Genomic DNA, 22,217 nt, shown 5'->3' with positions numbered 1-22,217 from the left:
TCTGAGGCACAGGGAAACTTTATTGACGATTATTCACTAAAGAAAAATTTGCAACCTGTGGTCATGATGAACAGACATCACACGGTGATGACACATAAGGCAGGGTGGACTGTGGTGTACATTGGTCTCTTTCTTAGCTAATGAGAACCAAAGGATGGAAGCCTGTCACAGGGAAAACCAGGTTTTATGTTAAGAACCACGGACAGCTCCAGCTTGCACCAGAAAAGGCAAGTTATTTTCCCAACCCTGGAATAACACAGTCCAGGGTCTCCAGGTCTGATTCAGACTCCAATTTACTTATTACTTTACTGCTAATAAGGTGTACATAATCAGGCCTCTTTTTACCATTCATTATAAATGTATTTATATGAGCAGGGAGGGGCCATTGCTCATACGAAATGTTCAGGGATGAAGTGAGAGAAATAGTTTAACGTACCGATTTTTTTTTAAACGCTCTTATGGTGCATAAATAATTAACCCGGCCGCCATGCAAGGGGCTGGATGATGGGTCAGAAGGGAAAGCCCGTGGGTGGGGGCAGGGGCGGGGATCCCCGCGTCGCTCTTTGAATGCTCCGTGGCTGTGCGGGAGAGCGGATCCCACCCAGATTCGGTCGGAGGAGCAACGCCATGTGCTCCAGGCTCCCGGCTCTCCTGCTGCCCATCTGGCTCTCCTGGACTCTGGGGATTCGAGGGTCTGAGCCTCGCAGGTGAGGTGGGGGTTTTCCCCTGACTCGCAGCCTCCTTCCAGACTCTGTAGCACTCAGACCAGCGGGCTCAGGCACTGTACAGCACCCACCGTTTCTCGGCCTGCGTCGCAGCTGGGCGGGGGTCGTTGAGGGGGTCGGACCAGGAAAAGGGCGGGGGGAAGCGGATGGCGTTTCCCTCACCGCCGCTGCCCGTGTCTCCTTCGGTCCCCTCTTTCGCCCGGTCTCGGGGAGAACCGCGGAGTTGGCTTCGCGGCCAAGCCCGGCCCTGTTCAGAGCCGCGCAGCCGCGGCTACTACTTGCTGTTCCCGGCCGGGCTCCAGGTCCTGCTCCGCAGCCGCGGAGGCGGGAGGGAGCGCCAAGGGNTTCACCTGCTGCCCCTCCTCGGGTGGGCACCTCTTTCCTCAGTGACACCCGCACCCCGTGCCCGAGCTTTCCTGATGACTGTGTCGTGCTCTTTCCGCAGGTCCCCCGGTCTGCGTGGGGATGAACATCGACATCGCCAGCATTGACATGGTTTCCGAAGTCAACATGGTGAGTGCCTGCCCTCCCCAGGGCTGTCCCGGAGCCCCTGTCCCACTGCCTGGGCCCACAGTACTGGGCCAGAGGCCTTCTCTGCCGGGGCCGAGCTTCCCTGGCCCGCAGAGGGAGCGGCTCTCCCGGAGCCAGCCTCTCGTTCGTGCGGCTCCCTCCACCCGCATGGTGTGCGCGGGGGGCGCAGTTGGCGTCGGTGCCGTGCGGAGGGCGCACCCTTCCTGCGGAAGGAAGGGGTCCTGGACCGGCCTAGCGCTTGGCTTTCACCGCAGCCCTCGTGCTCCCAGCTCCTCCAACAGTCTGTCACCTGGTCCTAAGGCTTCCCAAGTCTCGCCTCCTTAGCAACAGGCGCTGGGGAGCCGGGGAAGAGAGGCGAGTTGTGGGGGTGGCTCATATTCTAGGTAAGAGGTACTTAAGGTTTCCTTTGTTGTTTTTTGAAAGAGATGCTGGCAGCTGGAGAGAACGAGGGGCAGTGGTGTGTGTATTCTAGGGTGTCTCAGGTCAGTTTCCTTGGTCTCAGTGGCTTTTATCTAAAGACAGGCTCCTGGACAGTGAAACCCGGAATCCCGCTCCGCCAGTCGCTGTCGGAGGTGCTGACGGAGCCCGGGTGGCTCTGAAAACTGGAGGGCCCAGGCAGCAGGCGGTCTCTCGAAGGGGCAGCTCTGCCCGGAGAGTCAAAGGCTAGTGAGCCCAGTGTCACTTCGAGCTATGTTAATGTGGACGGGATTCAGTATTGTAACCTGTGGAAAGCGGAGGTCCGTGTCCTGAGGTGCCAAGGGGATGTCACAGGCTTTTTTGCTCAGGACATTTTAGGACAACAGGAAATAAGGAGAAAAAGGACCCATTTCATTTGTTAATTGAGCTGAAATATTCTGGGATTTGGAAACAGATTTAATTTTCTATTTAGTGGCACTTTAGAAATTCTAAGAATGAGCATTTGAAAGGAATATTTTTTGGGAAAAACCATTTGGCGACTCTTCTTTCTAACGTAACATTAAGAATATAATGAGGCATGGTTTCAGATAGACCCAGTAGGTTTCTCAAGTCCGGTGTACCTGAGAAAACTTGTTTTAATGCGTACTTCCAGGTTCCTAACTCCAAGAGATTCTGATCCAACCATGGAGTGGAAGCAACTATTTTGTGGACAGTATTTTGGGAAGCATCATAATGGATTAGTTTATTTAAAAATAAACTACATAGACTGTTTAGCAAGATATGTTTAAAAATATATACTACTGTGTATTTTGTAGGAAGAAATCTTTGACCATACAAAATTAATTTCATCAAATTTTCACTCCCTAACCTAAAGTTTATAAGTTATCATATGTGATTTTAAAGGAATGTACTTTTCTTTCAATGTATACCAGTAAGGACATTTTTTGGACAAGGCGTCATAATAATGAAATGTTAGCAAAAACACGGAAGTAATATGATTTTAAGTAAAACATATCTAATATTACAATTTAACATTACATATGTTTTACTTTTTTTATAATTTTGTAAAAATATTCCTGTCCATAAGGTATGCTTTATGATCTTAAAGGAACAAGCTGATATAACCTGTGATGTTCTCAATTGAGAATTTGACATCCTCTAGAGACAATTCTTTACACAAAATAATTGAATAATTAGTGGATTATTATATCAAAATCATTATAGTGGATGTCAAATGAAAGAGAAGACATATTGATGTGGCGCTTTTTAAAATTTTTGTGTTTATTTATTATTGAGACAGAGGGAAACAAAGCATGAGTGGGGGGGCAGAGAGAGAGAGGGAGACAGAGAACCCTAAGCAGGCTCCAGGCTCCGTGCTGACCTGCTGGAACCCACCAACCATGAGATCATGACCTAAGCTGAAGTCAGATGCTTAACCTAACCAACTGAGCCACCCAAGCACCCTTGATGTGGCCCTTTAAAAACTCTATACAATATTAAAACAACCAGATGAATAAGGAGACTGTTCTTGCAGACCATTGCACATTTTCTTTGAGTTAATTTTTAAACTTAGTTATCCAGTTGTCATCATGCTGATACTTGGCACCCGTAAAAACTTCATCAATAGTTGCCTAATTCATGCACCATAAATTGAAGTGTTCCAATTTTCTCTGGATCCAGTAATAGAAAGACAAATTGAAGATATAAGCCATTATGCTGAATAATCTTTAATTTAGTTTATATACCAAAACCAATAATTTTGCATAACATAGCCATAGTAAACTTGTGTGTATTTTTTTTTTTGCATTTTCATGATGGTAATTTTTGTGGCTCTCTAAACAAGTTTATTGTAACTGAATATTGGGAATTGATAGGATTGAAGATTGAAGGCTATTGGACAGATGGGACTGCTTCACATTTGAAATATCTTCAACAAGTGGACTGAGTAAAATCATATTCTGGAAAAATATGATTTCCCTTAACATGTTTACTCATGGTTACAGTTATGATATTTGATCTATTATTAAAGAAACTTCAAATACAGAAATGGTTAATTATCATTTTGGAGGTCACATTTTATAAGAAAAGAGCAGAGAAATGCCAGCATAAGATTAGAAACATCATTCAATCATGTTATTTAAAAATATGAATTATATTTATGAGCTTCCTTAATCACGTTACTAGCCACACAAGAGTAGGTTTTCTGAGGTAATGAAACTAAATAAGAAATGGTCTTGTTTTAAAGGTTTTGTAGCTATTAGAGGAGATACGTCAAATGCTCATATAAAAAAGTAAGATATGGTCAGTCTCATTAGAGAAACAAAAGAAAGGAACATACAGAAGAGAGAGAGGGTAGGAGGAGGAGAGAAGGAGGGAAAGATTGGGGAAGAGGGAGAGATATTATTTCTGACACGGGAAGTTTCTTGGATAGGTAAGGGGAGTAGAATTGCAACTGGCATGGTTGGAGGAGGGTGTTCTAGATTAGGGAAGAAAAATGGCAAAGGTATGGATGGATAGATAAGCAAGATAGAGATGTGAAGTAGAGATTCAGAAGATAAAATTGGAAAAGTAATACAAAGCTCTGTTCACTTACCTTCTGGTCTGCCCTGCCGATTTCAAATGCTGATTGTCAAGTAGCCCCATAAGTGTTTTAAACAGGTGATTGACATGATTTGAGATGTGGTTTCAGATTAATCTTTTGGCTGAAATATAAATTTAGATAGAAGAGTGAGAATGTTGCAGCAAAAGAAAAATTTAGAGGGAAATTAAGGATAAATAATCATGGAAGTTTTATTCCTTTAATATTTTTTCTTGGGTTTTCATATATTTTTGAAATATATTTTTCATATATTCTTGAATATTTTTTCTTGGGATTTCAACATATTTTTGAAAACATATATTTAGTGAAGTAAAATTGTTATTGATGTTTCAAATAAGAATATATAAAACTTGTGTATCTCAAGTTGGGACAAATAAGTGCCTGTTCATGAGCTTTTGGGAGTGATTGTAAAGAATAATACCATACACTACATAATAGTAATATTGTTACATTTTAACAGTTGCAAAGCACAATCTTTATTTACTGGGAGTGCCTATAGATGGTGCCTCCAAAGAACAGAGGTGCCTCTGTCCTCAAATAAACAAATAAATAGACTTTTTGTATATATGCACATGTACATCATCATGCTTTTTAGTATTTTGTAGAGACCTTCTAAGAATGAATTTGAGTATTTTACTATTTAACAATCTTTTTGCCATAACTTGTTTCATGGATAACATATTCTACATTTCCATTTTTCCTAGTCTTCCAATTCTTCTTCTCATGCACTTTAAAAAAAAAAAAAATTAGCTGATTCAACAGCAGTCAAATGAATACCATTTTGCCTTATATAACTTCATTTGTTTTTCTTACCCTTTGTTTTAAAATTTCTTATATCTTTTTTAAGATTATGTATGGTTAAGTAATTATTTAGATTTAGCCTACATATTTCTGTAAGTGACACTGCATATGTGAAAGAATACTGTTTACTGAAAATTTTTATATGTATTTGTTATAATTCTGATACCTAAGCATTGGTCCTAGTGTATAATAAATATGTGTTGAATAGGTAGATGGAGCGATGAATAAATGGTGTATGAATAATGATATATGAATAAACAAAAGTATAAGAAACATAAAGAAATATTAAAGACATAGAATAACTAGAAAATTTTATTTTCAAAACAGTATTTTTACTCAGAGAATTAAGTAGTTCTATAACTCTTAAAAATAAATTTAGGGGCGCCTGGGTGGCTTAGTCGGTTAAGCGTCCGACTTTCCGACTTTCGCTTAGGTCATGATCTCGCGGTTTGTGGGTTCGAGCCCCGCGTCGGGCTCTGTGCTGACTGCCAGCTCGGAGCCTGGAGCCTGTTTCAGTCTGTGACTCCCTCTCTCTCTGTCCCTCCCCTGCTCACGCTGTCTCTCTCTCCTAGAAATAAATAAAACATTAAAAAAAAAATTAAAAAAAAATTTAAAAATGGAAACAGTATTTTAAAATAGTCATGAGCTCTTTTTTATCAGAATAAGCCATTATTAGAATTATTAATTTAGAGGAGAAACTACACATACTTAATTTTTAATTAATTAACTTTAAAGTATTGAGTATGTAACACTAGATTCAAACTCTAGTAGTATAAATAGTAATTTTCATGATTTATCTTGTATTTTGTTATTACTTTAAACTTAATCAATGCATTAAAAAATAACTTATTCCTAATGAAAATGTAACCACAGGATTAGCTTTTTTCTGATATCATACATGTAAATTTAATTTTTTTGGTCATGAGTTTCTTTTAAGTAACATATAATCTGTATCCTTAGCTTTTATGAGATGCATATTCATCCATTATTCTAGTTCTATTGTATTCCTTTCTTGTTTGCTGCATTTTCTTTTTATGTTTAAGTGTGAAATAAGTACTGTAGATGACGTAGTTTTGGTACATCTCAAAAAGCAGCTTTGGAGCTGCCTCCCTGTAAAATGCATACAGTCTCATTCAAGTACAAAACCATGCATACACACACTTGCACACAAACGTTTGCACTATCACTTTGTCTTTCTCCTTTCCAGAAAGAGTGGGATCCAAGGTCTGGAGAATTCAGCTTTTAGGCCTTTTTGATCCAATTTATGTTAATCAATTCCCCCTCCTACCTTTCAGAGTCTAGAGGTTTTTTTGCCAATAGCGAATGGTGAACTTGAGTCCAGTGTTCACCACCTTGCTAGAATCTCAGGTGGAAGAACTGAATCCCAGGAGTCCAGGTAGTGTGCAGAAAAAAGCCTAATGGATTGGAGTTTGGGTTCTGTTTTTGGGCCTATGGGAACATCTAACCTTAGGCAAGTCACTTAACACTCAGTAAATTAGTTCCAGGCTTTCCAGATGCCCATAGCATGCCTACAGAATTGATTGCAAAGTGTTGTCACAAAGGGCTTAGCTCTACAGAGAAAATCATGGTAAAGACAATCACAGCTATACAAACACATGGTAGAAAGCTATCATTAACTGATTTTTTCTAGAGGCCTGGGCCATATTTAGAGTTTGCATATTAATTGTTATTAGCATTTAAAGGTTGGAAATGTGCTAATGTTCTTATTACAAAGTAAGCTGGGGAATGACTCAGCAGAAAGGAAAAAGTATTTCTCTGACCCAGTTGGGATTGGAAAACTGCTTATATGGAAGGCACTCCAGGAGAAGGGTCCACAGAGTGTGTTGGCATTTGATTCCAGGTTGCTGCATTTTGGAGGTAAGGCTGTTTATTGAGGACATTACTTTTCACTGACAGTATGTTTCATGCATAAGTTATGATCATACATCAATGCTGGGGCACTGATAAGAAAGCATATAATGAACTTCAGAGATGGATGAAAATAATACCTTACATAACATGCTTTTTATGAAGGGAGGTTTGTGTTTAATATTGGAAGGAATTGAGAATGCAAAGAGAATGCTTTCTGTGTTTTCCCTCAGGGAGGTTGTAAAGCTTATGTTGTTACAACTCTTAAAAGATGGATCTTATACATATTATCCTGTTGTGAACCACCTATTGTTTGAGTGTGTGCCTGGTTCAGGGTTTGTATAACGTGTTGCACATAGAAGTATTTGGCTTGAATTGATAATGAAAATATGCTTATTTACATATAAAGATTTTTCCGATTTTTGTGAGTAAAGCAATATGGATTCAAATTTTGACTTTACTATTATGACTCTTGTTTTCTTCTGTTGGTAGCAGAATCTTTCTTTCTCATATGGGTTCTGTATTGTATCATACATACTGTTATTGCATAAGAAGCCTATCAACCATTTGGAATCCTTTAAATAATTGTATAGTACATGTTGAGATGTAACTTAGGGAAATAACTAAAAGCTTTATACCATTTTGCAGTTTATGACATACTTCAAGTATTTTGGTGTATTTGATCCTCAAACCTGGTGATGAACTTGGTAAAGTAGATAATACAGGTGTTAACCTCATCCCCACTTTTCAGAAGAGAAAACAATCTTAGGAATAGCATTAACTTAATACATGGCAAAGCTGGCACTTGGTCCTGCTTCTTTGGTGTTTCTACCTTATGCTACGGAGCAGCAAAATATGATCTGTTTGGAGCATATGTGATTTTAGCTTCTTCTGTGACTTTCATTGTTGTCTAAATTCAATCTTCCCATTCTAGTTTTCCATGAAATCTTATTCTTTACTTATAACACTTATTACAGTGTCACATATGATTAGGGTATATTTATTTGTTTAAAGTCTTTCTCCTTCATTTCTTTTCCATTAGACTATAAGTTCCATAAAGCATAATTGTGTCTATGGACAGTCCATGCATGGCCTGACACTTGAGAGGCACCCATTAGACATTTGTTGAAAGAAAGTATATGAATGAAGGAAGAATGAAGAATGAATGAATGAATGAATATATAAGTACATAAGTAAATAGATATGTAGCTTTCCATGAAATAATTTTGTAACTCAGCATTTGGGCTTATGGCCAAGAAGAAGCTTCTATTGGCTAAATGTGATGTGGAGATTTTACCTTAGGGGACTTAATTTAATCAGAATTTGTATAATTGTACACAACACAGTACTGTCAGCTGCTATTTTATAGCTGTTACCCTTTTTACTTAAGAGATTTTATGCTGATTTCAAAGTAGAAAGGAGAGTAAAGTATTGTAAGTGTTGGTGTGGATAATCTAAACACCAATCATTGTTGTCTTTTTTGCACTCAGAGTTTCATGTCTACTAGTCAAGTATATGTGGATTCAGTTTTCTATATGCCACAGAAAATTTGATTGTTTTTATGTAGGATTCATTGAGCTTTGCCTTTCCTTCCTGATGGCCACTCAGTAGTGCAGTGAGGCTGCAGTGGTTATTGTTTACTAGCTTTCCAGCAGTTTACTTCTGGGCCATTTATGCCAGCCATTAAAAAGGTTCTTTAGTTGCAAAATTTGGAGCACTAAGACTGAAATAGGTCTCACCTCTTGGCAATTTCCTCAGTTCCATCAGTTCAATGGAGAGTCAAGGTTTTGATTTCTCTGGCTGGTGATGTAGAATTCTTTTATTCCTTATCAGGAGACCACACCAAGTAGTAGAAGTCATTTGCAAGCATAAATTCATATATCCCTCTTTTCATTTTTCTTTCTTTCTTTTTTTTTTTTAGTGTTTATTTTATTTTTGAGGTAGGGGTAGAGGGACAGAGAGAGAGGGAGACACAGAGTCCAAACAGGGTTCAGGCTCTGAGCTGTCAGCACAGAGCCTGAGGTGGGGCCAAACTCATAAATTGTGAGATCATGACCTGAGCCAAAGTCAGACACTTAACTGAGCCACCCAGGCACCCGTTTCTAAAGAGAAACTTTAGAACATTTTTCAGTCAAACTTAAGCATCACAAGGAAACATTAATACCACTAACAAAAATTTTAGAGTGCATAGATCTGACATTTCAGGTGAAGGGGAACAAAATTAACATGTGAGAATGTCACAGCTCTTTAAATGCCCTAATTTGTGCACTGCAGTCAATCAGAAAGAGGAAGTGGATTCTATTGAATCCAACATTATTGTATTTTATCCCAGTTACCCTAGTTTTACAATGAAATAATTGCTTTTATGTTAAATATTTGCTAAATCCACATGCTATGATTCATGACATGAAATACATTTATTTTATTTTGGATTGACTTTAAAGGATAAGAATATCTACTGATTTAAAGCTATATAATCCTGTTCATGTTTGATATATGTGTATATATGATATATATGTGTTTGTTTTTTAATTTAGTTTTATTTTTAATTTTTTAAAAAATTTTTAATGTTTTTTTTTAATTTATTTCTGAGAGAGAGAGAGAGACAGCGTGAGCAGGAGAAGGTCAAAGAGAGAGAGGGAGGTACAGAATCTGAAACAGGCTCCAGGCTCTGAGCTGGCTGTCAGCACAGAGCCTGATGCGGGGCTCAAACGTATGATCGGTGAGATCATGACCTAAGCCGAAGTCAGACACTTAACCGACTGAGCCACCCAGGTGCCACAATATATATGTGTTTGTATATAAAATATTTGTTACTTAGTTCAGCATAAACATCCCTGTTCTTTTTAACTTTAACTTTTTGAATAAGACTTACCAGCTGGTAACTTTAATGAGTAGTAGAAACAAAATTGTCTGTGTCACCCACTGCTACATGTCTCTGTGTGTGTGCCTGTGTCAGTTTATGCAAACCAAAATTTCTATTAAAAGAATTAACAACTTGGGCAATTTAATGTAATACTACTGATTTTCCAATCATGGTGACTCTAAAAATCCATCCAAGAGTTAAGTCCAAATATCAGGTGGCAAGTAGACTAGAATGGTTACAGAGCCCAAGGCCTATTCTGTAGAAGTTGTTTTAGTTAATGAATTTGTGTAGCAAATGACCCTTGTGGTAAAGCTGTATCTTCTATTTGTTTTATTGCAGGGATTCCTTTATTTGGGAGTTGTTTATTGCAGAGATTCCTTGATTTGTACATAAAATGAACAATATGTGAGGATTCCTGTGGACTTGTCACAGAAAAAAAAAAACAAACAAAATGAAACAAAACTAAACAAAACATCTGAGTTATAGAAAACAGTGCCATTTCTGTGATCTATACCAGTGATTCCAAAACTATAGATCAAGAATCTTTGTGTGGTGCTAGAGTTATTGCAGGAGTGGACATAGCTAAGTGTTCTTCTCCAAGCATGATTTCTCACCATTGGTGACTACACATACTAGAAGAAAAAAAAAAAAAAAGAATGGGAAGAACTGAGTGTATGAGGACCAGGATTGATTGTGTTATATTCCTTTTAATGCTATTAAACATTCTGCAGATAATTCATTAGTATGAAGGCATATTTAATTGTGCTGTTGAATGAGTTTTTATTTCTGAATCTTTCTTTTGTTTTGGCCCTGGGCACCAAAATTTGCTGTGAGAATGTCATTTCATGTGGTGTGGGATAAAATAATAGTTGCTGAAGAGAACACTGTTCTGTAGAATGTAAATGTGGACCCTGTAATCAACATATTTCTGCTCAAATCACATTGGAAATTGTGTTAAAGATGGAAAATAGGTTTCTTTGCTGCAGGAATTGTCAGGCCTGTGATATGCTAATGATTTTGTAAATCTTCCTGAGGGAGTGAAAAATTCAATATTTTAAAAATTATGTTTCATTGGGCATTTTTCTTTGTGGGGGAATGGATGACCCAATAAACATTTCTTCAAGAAGTTTTTTTGTACAACACAGTTTAGATAATATGGGACTAATCCAGTGAATCATAGTGGTTTTTAAGGCCAGTTCCTGTGAATGATAACTAAGATTACTAGATTAATAAAACTTTTTCTGGTAACTGTGTCCACAGCATGTAATGTACAACTTTGATCAAGAATCTACCAGTACAGGGGCGCCTGGGTGGCTTAGTCGGTTAAGCGTCCGACTTTCGCTTAGGTCATGATCTCGCGGTTCGTGGGTTCGAGCCCCGCGTCGGGCTCTGTGCTGACAGCTAGCTCAGAGCCTGGAGCCTGTTTCAGAGTCTGTGTCTCCCTCTCTCTCTGACCCTCCCCTGTTCACGCTGTCTCTCTCTCTCTCTCCTAGAAATAAAAAAAAAAAAAGAATCTACCAGTACATATAGGTATATTTTCTAGAAATGAAGATTAAGCACCTGTTATAATTGACTAATAAAAATCACAAAGATTTTGTTCTACGATAACGGTCTGTCATATTGAGGGAAGTCTGTGTGTTTTTACTTTCCTTGCTTTCTTATATTATGAGAGTATAAGTACATGATACAGAGGCAGACATATATGTGTTAGAGGAGATGCAAAAAGCTCTTGGGCCAAAACCAGCAGATTAATATTGAAAGCAAAATATGGCTCATTGAGACTTTTGGGTTTGGCTGGTGGTTTTTAGATGGTGGTCTCTATGTTATTCATATTTATATGTAAAATAAGATTCTCTTTGGATGAAGGATTCTTGTGATAAACATATTTAACATCTCCTAGATTATTTCTAAAATTTCCCTATGACTAATTATCTGTAGTTATAAGAAGATTTTATACATGTTTATGAATAGTCAGTGACAAAAGCCTAGAGGGCAGATGCATTTTCTAGATTTTTCCTTAAACCACAGTAATGTCATAAGGGGGCAATATTGCTTAATATTGCCTCCACCACTGTGGAGGCCCCACTGGGTATCTCTGATGGGCTCAGAGGTTGTAAAAAGACTGGTGGTAATGAGCAGTTAAATCTAAGTAGATCCAGAAAGTATAAAAAGACTCAGAATGTTAATTGATTATAATAGTAAATGGGGTTTTGTTTATTTGTTTGTTTGTTTTTAATATTTACAAGTATAGAAAGCTGGTTTTAAAAAAGAATGATTCTTATTTTGGAAACATAGTCTCTCTCTCCATATATATTTATATATGTATATGTATATAAAAATATAAAAAGTATAATGTATAAAATAGATTTATAAGAAATATTTATAAATATAAAATATAAATATTTATAAGAAAAATAGATGTGTGTATAAGAAATACAAACATATATATCTTTTTTCTCCCATGATATGCTTCATTTAGCATAATGCTATATTTCTTCAAAATTTTATTTTAATTTTAAGATTGAAAAGCCACTCTCAAAGCTTCAGATTTTACTTTATTATTGTAAATGGTTTGGAATTTAATTATCTAGGTGATTTCCTCAATACTCCAGGCTGTTTTGCCTTTAGAGACCATAGGGGGTCTGACTTGCAAGATTGCCCTCTGCGGTGGAAAGAGTTACTTGTCAGAACACTTAGATTCAATGGAAGGGTTTGTTGAAACTTTAGCAAGTCATTCAGACTCAATAGTCCTCAATTTGATCTTTTTAAAGAGTGTGTTAATAGGATTCTCTAAATTGCCTTCTAGCTCTGGTTTCTGTGTGTCTTAGCGTCTGTGAACACTTAGAAACATAAGGGATTCTATTTGTCTTACACAGATCACTACTTGTTGTCATTTGATACTGCATGTGTNAGGTGCATCCATGTTGCTACACATGGCCAGGTTTCATTCTTTCTCATTGCCATGTAGTATTCCATCGTATAGATAAACCACATCTTCTTGATCCATTCGTATGTTGATGGACACTTAGGCTCTTTCCATATTTTAGCTATTGTGGAGAGTGCTGCTATGAACATTGGGGTACATGTGCTCCTATGCATCAGCATTTCTGTATCCCTTGGGTAAATTCCTAGCAGTGCTATTGCTGGGTCATAGGGAAGTTCTATTGTTAATTTTCTGAGGAAACTCCACACTGTTTTCCAGAGGGGCTGTACCAGTTTACATTCCCACCAACAGCGTAGGAGGGTGCCCGTTTCTCCACATCCTCGCCAGCATTTAACGTTTTCTGATTTGCTCATTTTAGCCACTCTGACTGGCGTGAAGTTTGCCCGAGAGTTCGTGTTTCGGGTGACAATACTGCATGTGGTTTAATTGGTTATCTGAGTGGTGGTGATCTAGCAGCCTCTAACCTTGTGTTCTAAGCATGGGCAGTGTGAAACTGAAAGTTATTTTTTCAGCCTACCTACTTTTTGTGCTATGAACTTCAGACATTTTGTACATGAAGAGCTGGGATTTTAACATTTGCATCCATGCTAATCAATTTTCAGTCTCGAACAGTGGTATTTGCTTTTTAGGTCTCAATGTAGAATTACTAATTTATGAGCAAAAACTGCAGTGGACTGTTAAAATGGTTTTCGTTTTTTGTTTTTTGTATTCAAAGTATAACCTTTACAGTATGACCTAAGAAAAATAGCATGGATGGGGGTGGAGAAGAGGGGAAAGTAGGTGATGGGCATTGAGGAGGGCACTTGTTGGAATGAACATTGGGTGTTGTATGGAAGCCAATCTGGCACTAAATTATATTAAAATAAGTAAGTAAGGAAAGAAAGAAAGAAAGAAAGAAAGAAAGAAAGAAAGAAAGAAAATGAAAATACCATGGAAATGTCTTAGCTGCTGTTGGGCTCCAAATTATCTATATTCAGGTTTTTTAAAAAAATCTATATAAATTTAATTCATGGAATATTTTGTAATCTCCTGTATAATTTTAATAGCATAGCATCATTTTAATATTTTTTGAATTCATAATCCAGTACAAAGGGAGGAGGGTATAGATTCGGTCTGTGTCATCTATACTGCCACATTCAGCCAGGTTGGGATGATAAGCCAGCATTCAGTGAAGTAAATTTTAAACTTAGACCTCAAAGATATAATTTATATACTGTGGTGCCTCTACAATAAATAAAGTTTTACCATTCTCTACCTTTTTCTTGATTCCTAGTTTCATTTAAAATCTAACTTTTCATACATAAAATCCAAGAAACTAAATCTGTGTGGATACAGGGATGATGATATGGCTTGCCTTTATTAGAGATTGCAAAAAGAAATTCGTAAAATTTTCTAATTTTATTCTATAAAAGGAAAAATATGGGTGTGACAATTATTACATTATTAAGAAATTACCTATTTAGGATGATATAAATTAAAATGCATAGTGTGACCCAATCTTAGATATAGCCAATCAGTAACCATAATAATAATAATAATAATAATAAATAGTAGTAGTAGTAGCAGTAGTAATTTTCAAAGCATTTAGCTTATATTTTTCCACTATAGGTGAAATCCTTCCAATTTGTAGTGTCTAGTTAAGGGGAATTGTAGCATAGTCTAAACAGAGTAAATAAGTGATTTCCTAATTTACCATTTTGAAATAACTTGTCTACATGGATAGCTGCACGTACGCACGTTCCTCAAAGGTTTTCTCTCTTGTACTTGCTCTTTCTCTTTCACTTTCCCTTTCCTCCACAGACAACAGGGATATGAAGGCTCTGGCAAATTCTAGATATTAAAAGGGGAAGACAGTTTGTTCTAAGTGTAACCAAATTAGCTCTCTGAAAGTAGAGCCAACTCTGAGGATCATGAGCAATGGCTGTTTTATTGAGATTAAGGAGAAAAGGCCAAATAAAGGGGTAGATGTTCTCTATTGTCTCTCTGCCACTTATCTGAGTGACATTTATCTCCCCTTACCAGATAAGAAATGAGGGTTATACCTGCCAGTCCTTTTCACCATTTATCTTTCTGGGATTTTTAATGCAAAATTTGGATATCCCAAGAGCCAGTTTGGCTCAGAAATGTTTCTCCTTTTATCATATCTCTCAGTTTCGAAAGCAATTTAGGAAAATCCTTTTTTCTTCTCCAACATTTTTTGGAGGAAAGGACAATGAAATTTGTGGAACAAAGGTTGACAGGAAAGCAAGTATCTATTAATTGACATCCAATTTCCTGATATGCCAACCTTTGTCCAAGACTGTGCTTGATTATGCAATATATGCAAACAGAAAGATCAGAACCCGTTCGTGATACAATATTAATAGAAACTGTCAACAAACCAGAGGAAGAAAGACTCACAAATCAGTCTCATATATCACTGAACTATTATCTGTGTCTATTACCAGATAAGTGTGAGTGTTTCTAGATCTCACTTCTGTGGATACTTTTTTTGATATGACTGTCAACATTATAATGGAAATGTGAAAATTACAACAATCACAACAAAACTCTAAAATATAAAATAAAACATGGTGGAATTCCATTATACTGAGGGTAGAGCCTGTTAGATGGTACAGAAGAGGTGTGTGGGGACTTATTTTGTGAATATGTATGACAGAACGCTATTTTTGATGCTTCAGTGTGAAGTGATATACTTAAGTTACACTTGTTCTAACAGTCCAGGAATAAGCTACATGTATAAATTTTAAAATCCCAGATTTATCAAAGCACCTTGTATTTATAGTTCAACATTAGAACTTGCTAGAAAGAGGCAAAGCAACAAACTTTACTTTTTTTAATTTTCAAAATAATTAATACCACTCATTAATTACTTCTTGTATTGTGTTTGTTGACTTGACTTTTTAGTTCCACTGCTCTGTGTTGATTAGCAGATTCTTGTGCTGCCTCTTCCATTTTAAATACCTAGATTTAAGAGGTAGCTTAACTAATATGAAACCACTGTCGTAACAAATAGAATGTGTAGCATCAGAAATCCACATAATGATAATTTGGGATTTTCCACATTTCTTCAGTTAAACATACCTGTTCAAACTGCCTATATCACTTCAGACTTGAAACACTGGCAAGCCCTCAGGGACACATGAAGTTATTGAAGAAACTCATGAAGAGGGTGCTTGACTAGAGCCAGGAGTGAGTAATCTATTAAGTGAGATAGACAATAAATGTGTGAAGTGTGAATAATTATGAACTCCATGGTTGCAGCAATGGTAAGAATGAAGGAAGGGCTAACAGACAGTTGGGCCTGGGAAGCTGAGAGATATACAATCAACCATTACTGTTGGTATTCTAAAAAGCAGTTTTGAGAAGTAGGAATAGGACTAATCTTATTCCCATGCCTTATTTCCCTAGGTGTGGGAAAGACTTTAAGGGATACAAATGGCAAAAATGGGTAAAATTTTTGCAAAAAACAGGATTTTTTATTCTTTAAATACTTGAGATGCTGAGGTAGCTTGTCATGTGTTATTAGAAAGTAGATAAATATCAATTTGTACTATGCAAAATATTAAACTGTTTATTTCTGCTCTTCTTACATTTATCCATGATAAAAGTTGAACTACTTCAGGGGATGTTGACTCCCTGAAATGGGGCCCATCATCCTCCTGGTGGCAGCCACTTCAGGTACAAGTCTCTAAGTAGATTTACAACCTACAAGGAACCTGTGCAGAAATTCCTAGGTGTTTCCAGAGCAACAAAACTTACCAGATGCTTGATATATGTTTCTTTCAGATATGATGGGAGGAGAAGAGCAGGAAGGAGAATAGTTAAGTGAAAAAGAAGGCAGGGTTCTTTCTTATCTATGAACTCTCTAAGTAATCGGCAAACACTTATGGATTGTTTTATATACAGTTGTGTCAGACAGGAACTTTTTTCCATGGAGGAATGAATGTTCTGTATATTCATTATAAAACAAAGACTCTTTTGGCTGGAGCAGACACAAGCATCATCTATTGGGAACTTTGGTTACAGCTCTACTATTTTCACAAAACAGCACTATTATTTTATAAAAATTTAAAAATATATATTTATCCACGAAGAAAGTTTAGAATTTTTAGAAAAATATACTTGATGTATTTTTAAGTTGTGTTTATACATATTACATATGTATGCACTATTTTATGTAACTTATTATAATGCTTTTCCATGTAATTTATATTATATATACTTCCATGATATTGAATATATTTCACAGATTTTTATGTGCTGTATAGTATTCCTGTTAATGGATGAATAATATAGTTTACTTGATATTTTCTGTTGTTGAATATTTAGGTTACTTGCTCTGATTTGCTAGACTACTGTTTGGTGAAAATATCCTTGTGCATAAATTATTGTATGGATTATGAATTATTTCCTTGGGTGATATTTCATTAAGTAAGATTACTTAATCAAATAGTATAAACATTTTTAAGGTGTTTGATACATGTAACCAAGTAGCTTTCAAGAAAGGATCTTTCAATTTGGGCTCCCGTTGAATTGCTTAAAAATATTCAATATTTATAACTCTAGAATAAACTTCTGTTGGCAAATGGAAAGAGAATTATAGCTTACAAAAGAGCAGAATTTAAAACTAAAATTGAATTAAACTCCAAAACTATTCTTAATTTTGCCATTTTTCCAACATAATCTCATTGAACAGGAAAATATATGAATAATTTGGCCTTATATTAAAATTGACTTTCTCTTAGTTTTATTTTTGGCATGCCGATATGTATAAGAAACAAAGTATGCAAGCTCAGGTCATTGTTTTAAATGAATTAGAATTAATTCTTATCCTCCAAATAAATTTTCCACCAAAAATTAGAATTAGTCTCATAAATCAGATCTAAGCATTTGGGAAAAATATTTACTGTTAGGGATTCTGAGGTCACAATTGGTCATTTTTAGCTGAAAGTGCACATTTTCAGAATTTACCAAGATATTTTAATCTGAATTGAATCTCATATTTAATGTCAATAACTGAGCTGAGCTTGATCCTTTGGGTGTTTGAATATGTGGGACAGTTGGTGAAGCAAACATGAGGAAACTCTAAGGAGGAAAGCCTGGAACCATCAGGAACGCATCACCACTAACTGTGCCTTTAAAGGGAGGGTCCTCATGTGGATCACTGCCTTCAGGAACACAGTGAGGCTGATTTGAAGGGACCTCCTGATTAATCTCAGGTATTGTTTAATGAAGCTTACTTGGCCTACTTGAGTAACACTTTAGGAGACTATTTTCTGTAGAGTTAATGAGCAAAAAACCAGACATCATTTAATGTGATCCGAAGTTTGGTCTACTAATGCAGAGGGAAAAAAAAATATTAAGTGGTCATTACCATTTAATTGAAAAGGGAATTTGGATTTTTCCGCATTGATTATGAGATTAGTGGGTAACCATTCTTTCTCACTACCCTGATTCCATCATGCCCAGAAATGGCAGTGAAAGCCAATCAGAAACAATCACATATTTCCACAATTAGTTGACTACCCCGACTTCTGTTTTTATCTTTTTTACATCAAAGTCACACTTTTGACTAAAGGTGACATTCTGCTTTTGAGAAGACCCTTTCTGCTGGTCCTCTTGTCTCTTTCTCCCAAACTTCTGCCCTGTCAGAAATTTAAGTTTGATTCCTTAAGCACCTTGCTCTCCCTCTCATAACAGACACCAAAAAAATCTATTTCAGGCTTCTCTAGTCCTCGTGGTTGTGCTCAGCTTTTGCCCAGCCTTCAAAAACATAATGGTTCAAGTGACACAAGCAAGCATACCCATTAGTAAGAAATAGTTTGATTACCAAAAGTCTACCAATATATAATTTTATTAAAATTTTTTTCTTTATTTATTGTTTGATAGAAGGAGAGAGAGAGTGTGTGTGTATGCATGTTTGAGTGTAAGGGAGGGGCAGAGGGAGAGAGAGAATCTTAAGCAGGCCCCAGACCCAGTACAGAGCCTGACGCAAGGTTCGATGTCATGACAGTGAGATCATGACCTGAGCCAAAACCAAGAGTCTGGTGCTTAACTGGCTGAGCCACCCAAGCTCTCCTATAATTTTACTATTTAGTCTTCATTGTCTTCATCACCCAGAATATTCTCTCTCCAAAAGGTCTCCATTCTACCTTCACATCTTTCCTGGCGGTGTTGTACTTAAATTTTGTTGCCCTCAGAAGATTAAGAGCACACTAGAATGTCCTGTACCAGTAGAACGCAGGGGCTCCTGCTCCTGATGTCTTACTCAGACAAAGATGTTTTTCCTTCTGTCTTTAATCCATCTTGCTATGTGTACTTGGCTTTGCCTGTACTCACATTCACTATACCTTTTCAACAATCTTCCTCTCCATTAGGTTCTGTCATTTAGTCTTGATATGGGAAAAAGAACGAACTGGATATAAAAGAGATAAGCCAAGCTCTTCTCTTGACTGTACTACCTTCCCTGACTACATATTTTTGGACACTATTTCTGAGACAAGTATCAACCTGTAGCCCTTTCCCATTCCCTCACTGCAGGCTGCTGAGGAGTGCGTGTATGTGTATAAATGTTGTGGTCAAGGATTATTGTTCTGCAATATTATTGTTGGTTAGGCTTCCTGAGTAGTACTTCTCTACCTTGCCACTCAGTCTTATAGATAATTTTGCCTTCCCTTTTGTTCTAATATCCAATTGTTTACCATGTCTTGCCCCATAATTTTGGTAATATATTGAAGATTCACACTTTTTTACCCCATGACTCCACTTTGGAGCCCTCAAATGCTATAATCATGATCTGTATGAAATATTGTGATTCTCCTGTATTTTGGTTCCACTTGTAGAATATTGTCACTCTATTCTTCCTGCCATTTCCAAGATGGGAGCACCTAATTGGCTCCAGAGTGCCTGATGGATGTGTGGTAAAATAGATGATTGTCAGGAATACCCACAGTGCCAGGATTAAGAACCAGCTCCAGGATTTGGAGAAAAGTGCCTTTGGGCTATGTCTGTGCACATTGGGTTGATCATAAAGGAAGAGAGTGGAGCTGGATGCTTCAAGGTTCTAAGCTGATATCATAGCCTTACCCATTTGGTTCATACAAGGGGTGAGATTGAGGGTTCTTCCTGAGAAAATGCAAGAACAAAAGAAGTGATAGCCCTGGATGATGGTGTTGACTATACACATTGGGTTTTGAGAGAGGACTCAGAATCTAAAGGCTAGGTTAATAGGGCAGCTTTTATCTTAATATGGCCAACTTGCCCTGTGATTACCCAATTTCAATTCATTCTAATATGCAGTATACCTTTAATGTATTTATTTTTCTGTTATTTTTCTATTGGCTTCAAGTGGCTTCCCTTGTACATTTCTTCCCTTTCCCATATAATGTATCCCTTTACTTCCATATATTCCAACTATCAGCCATAAGCAGAGACTTTAAAAATAGATATTAATAGTGACAATATTTTGATTGTCCAGTTGTCCAGAAGCAGAAAAGGACCTATTCTTCAAGGAAGCTATCAACCTGATACAGAGTACAGTGAGGCAAACAGAACTATTAAAGGTACTCATCAAAGAGAGCAAGCAATTAATGTTGAGGAAGTAATTATGAAATTGTGAGAGTCAGCAGGATGTGTGCTATAGGCTCTTCTCCCCCAAACCATCACCTTTACCCTGTGTAACTACACTATTAAAAAGGAGAATCAGAAAGAAGAGATGGTAAGGAGTGGGTGTGATAAAAGCTCTTGGTTTGCTAGTTAAGTAACACTATTAAAAAATATTTGAAAGCATGCTTTTGTTGGATAGAAAAATACATTTTTGGGGAGGGGCAGGGATGCTGTCTCAGCTAAATGCCTATTTTTAATATGTATCCTCCGTCCTTGCCAAGTACCTATTAGAAGTCAAGTTATATATTGTATCAGAAAATTAGGGATAAGGCTTACTGAGTGTGGTGCAAAAGCATAGCTTTCATTCCTACAATAATAAAAATCTGAAATTAGTTAGAAAAGGAACAAATTTGACATATATGAAAACTGGAGAAGTGGTGGCAAGATTTGTGCACTGACCAAATTTCATTTACTGGGATACTGAGCCAACAACACAAGTCACCTGAATGAGGAGTTAGATATACCATTGTTTTTTTCCTAAGGTGCTTTGAGAATATTGGGATATGATGAAAATGAAGAGCCATACGTTAAACTCCAAATCAGGAGGAAGAAGTGAGAGATGGTTAGTGCAAGATCCTTAATCCCATGACCTTTTATGTCTAGAGAGCTCTTTTTAAACTGAAGGAAATCTGATCACTGCTCTGTTTTTACCACTGGGCCTGATCCAGGAGTTGGAAACCAAAGACTGTAAAACAATGCAGCTTTCCATCTGCAAATATTCTGGATACATTCCGGTATATTTCTGGTTTGAATTTCCACAATGAATTTGTTGCCAGTGTTGCCAGTTATTTAAAAGGTTATTATTATATTTTAAATATTTGATTAACATGAATTGTAAAATATGCTTTGTTAAAGAAATAAAGGAAGGAATCCCATGAATTCTAAATAGCTGTATCATCAAAAAAATTTTCAGGCTGGCTTAAATAAAAAATATAAACATTTAGATTTTGGAGAAATCTTATAAAAATGCACTACTTAAGTTTTAATATTAGCAGTTCATGAATCTTCCATGATCTAGAAAGATTATAAAAATCTAGAGATTCCTCTATTCCTAGATGCTAGTTGCATTTTACAACACACTATTTTAGAGGAAAAAACAGAGCCAAATGTTGCACTGTTAAGTGGGGGACTTACAGGAAAAAAATGATTCTGTCATAATGAAATCTGAAAATAAGTTAGCTTTGGAAAATTTTTATAATTTATGATATTTCTGAGTTTCAATAATTTATTAGCAAAACTTTTCTTATTCACCCAGTCTAAACAGCATTACTCTTTACCTCTTCACTTTCCTAGCCTACCTCACAAACTTTCGTAGGTTATCATATTTCTGGCAGTTTTCTGTCATTCATAAGTTAAACATTTCATGAAATGTTATTTCTTTAATTTAATGGATCCATTTACAATGAAATAGCTCTTTGCGTTAACTCTGTTTTTATAATGAATAATAGCTTATTTAAATCAGATATAAATCCTTTAGTTTTTTAACCTTGGTTCACTTCATATATTCAGTCTGTCTCTTATTTAATTGAGCATGCTGCAGGGATGGGTACCATGCCAATTAGTCCCTTTGCTTGGTATAAAAAAAAGCAATTTTTAGGAGGATAATTTATATTTTTTATCACAAAAAGTTGACATTACATTTTGTCATGCAGTTTTCCAGTCTGGGTTGGAAGTATCTACTCATTCTCTCACCAGTTCCATCTAGAAAGCATTTGAAGGACAGTATCTAGGCAGTGAATGGGGTCTAAGCCTTAGGTTCCACTACTGCTAATTGAGAGCTTGGGTTGAATGGATAAT

General features: G+C 36.8%; 1 protein-coding gene across 1 annotated transcript in view; it reads left to right on the top strand.

The window, feature by feature from the left end:
• The first annotated feature begins 1,180 nt into the window (after positions 1 to 1,180).
• GABRB3 (gamma-aminobutyric acid type A receptor subunit beta3) overlaps positions 1,181 to 22,217 on the top strand; it is a 238,917-nt gene continuing 217,880 nt past the window's right edge. Inside the window, exon 1 of the mRNA XM_077746210.1 lies at positions 1,181 to 1,238. Coding sequence (XP_077602336.1) covers positions 1,191 to 1,238 — 48 coding nt within the window. The 5' untranslated portion in view covers positions 1,181 to 1,190. The remainder of the gene's footprint in view (positions 1,239 to 22,217) is intronic.

The sequence above is a fragment of the Crocuta crocuta genome, unplaced genomic scaffold, assembly GCF_008692635.1.
Source record: "Crocuta crocuta isolate KB4526 unplaced genomic scaffold, BGI_CrCroc_1.0 scaffold1073, whole genome shotgun sequence".
Classification (NCBI taxonomy): domain Eukaryota; kingdom Metazoa; phylum Chordata; class Mammalia; order Carnivora; family Hyaenidae; genus Crocuta; species Crocuta crocuta.
Note: the sequence above shows the minus strand (reverse complement) of the source record. Positions and strands in the feature narration are given on the sequence as shown.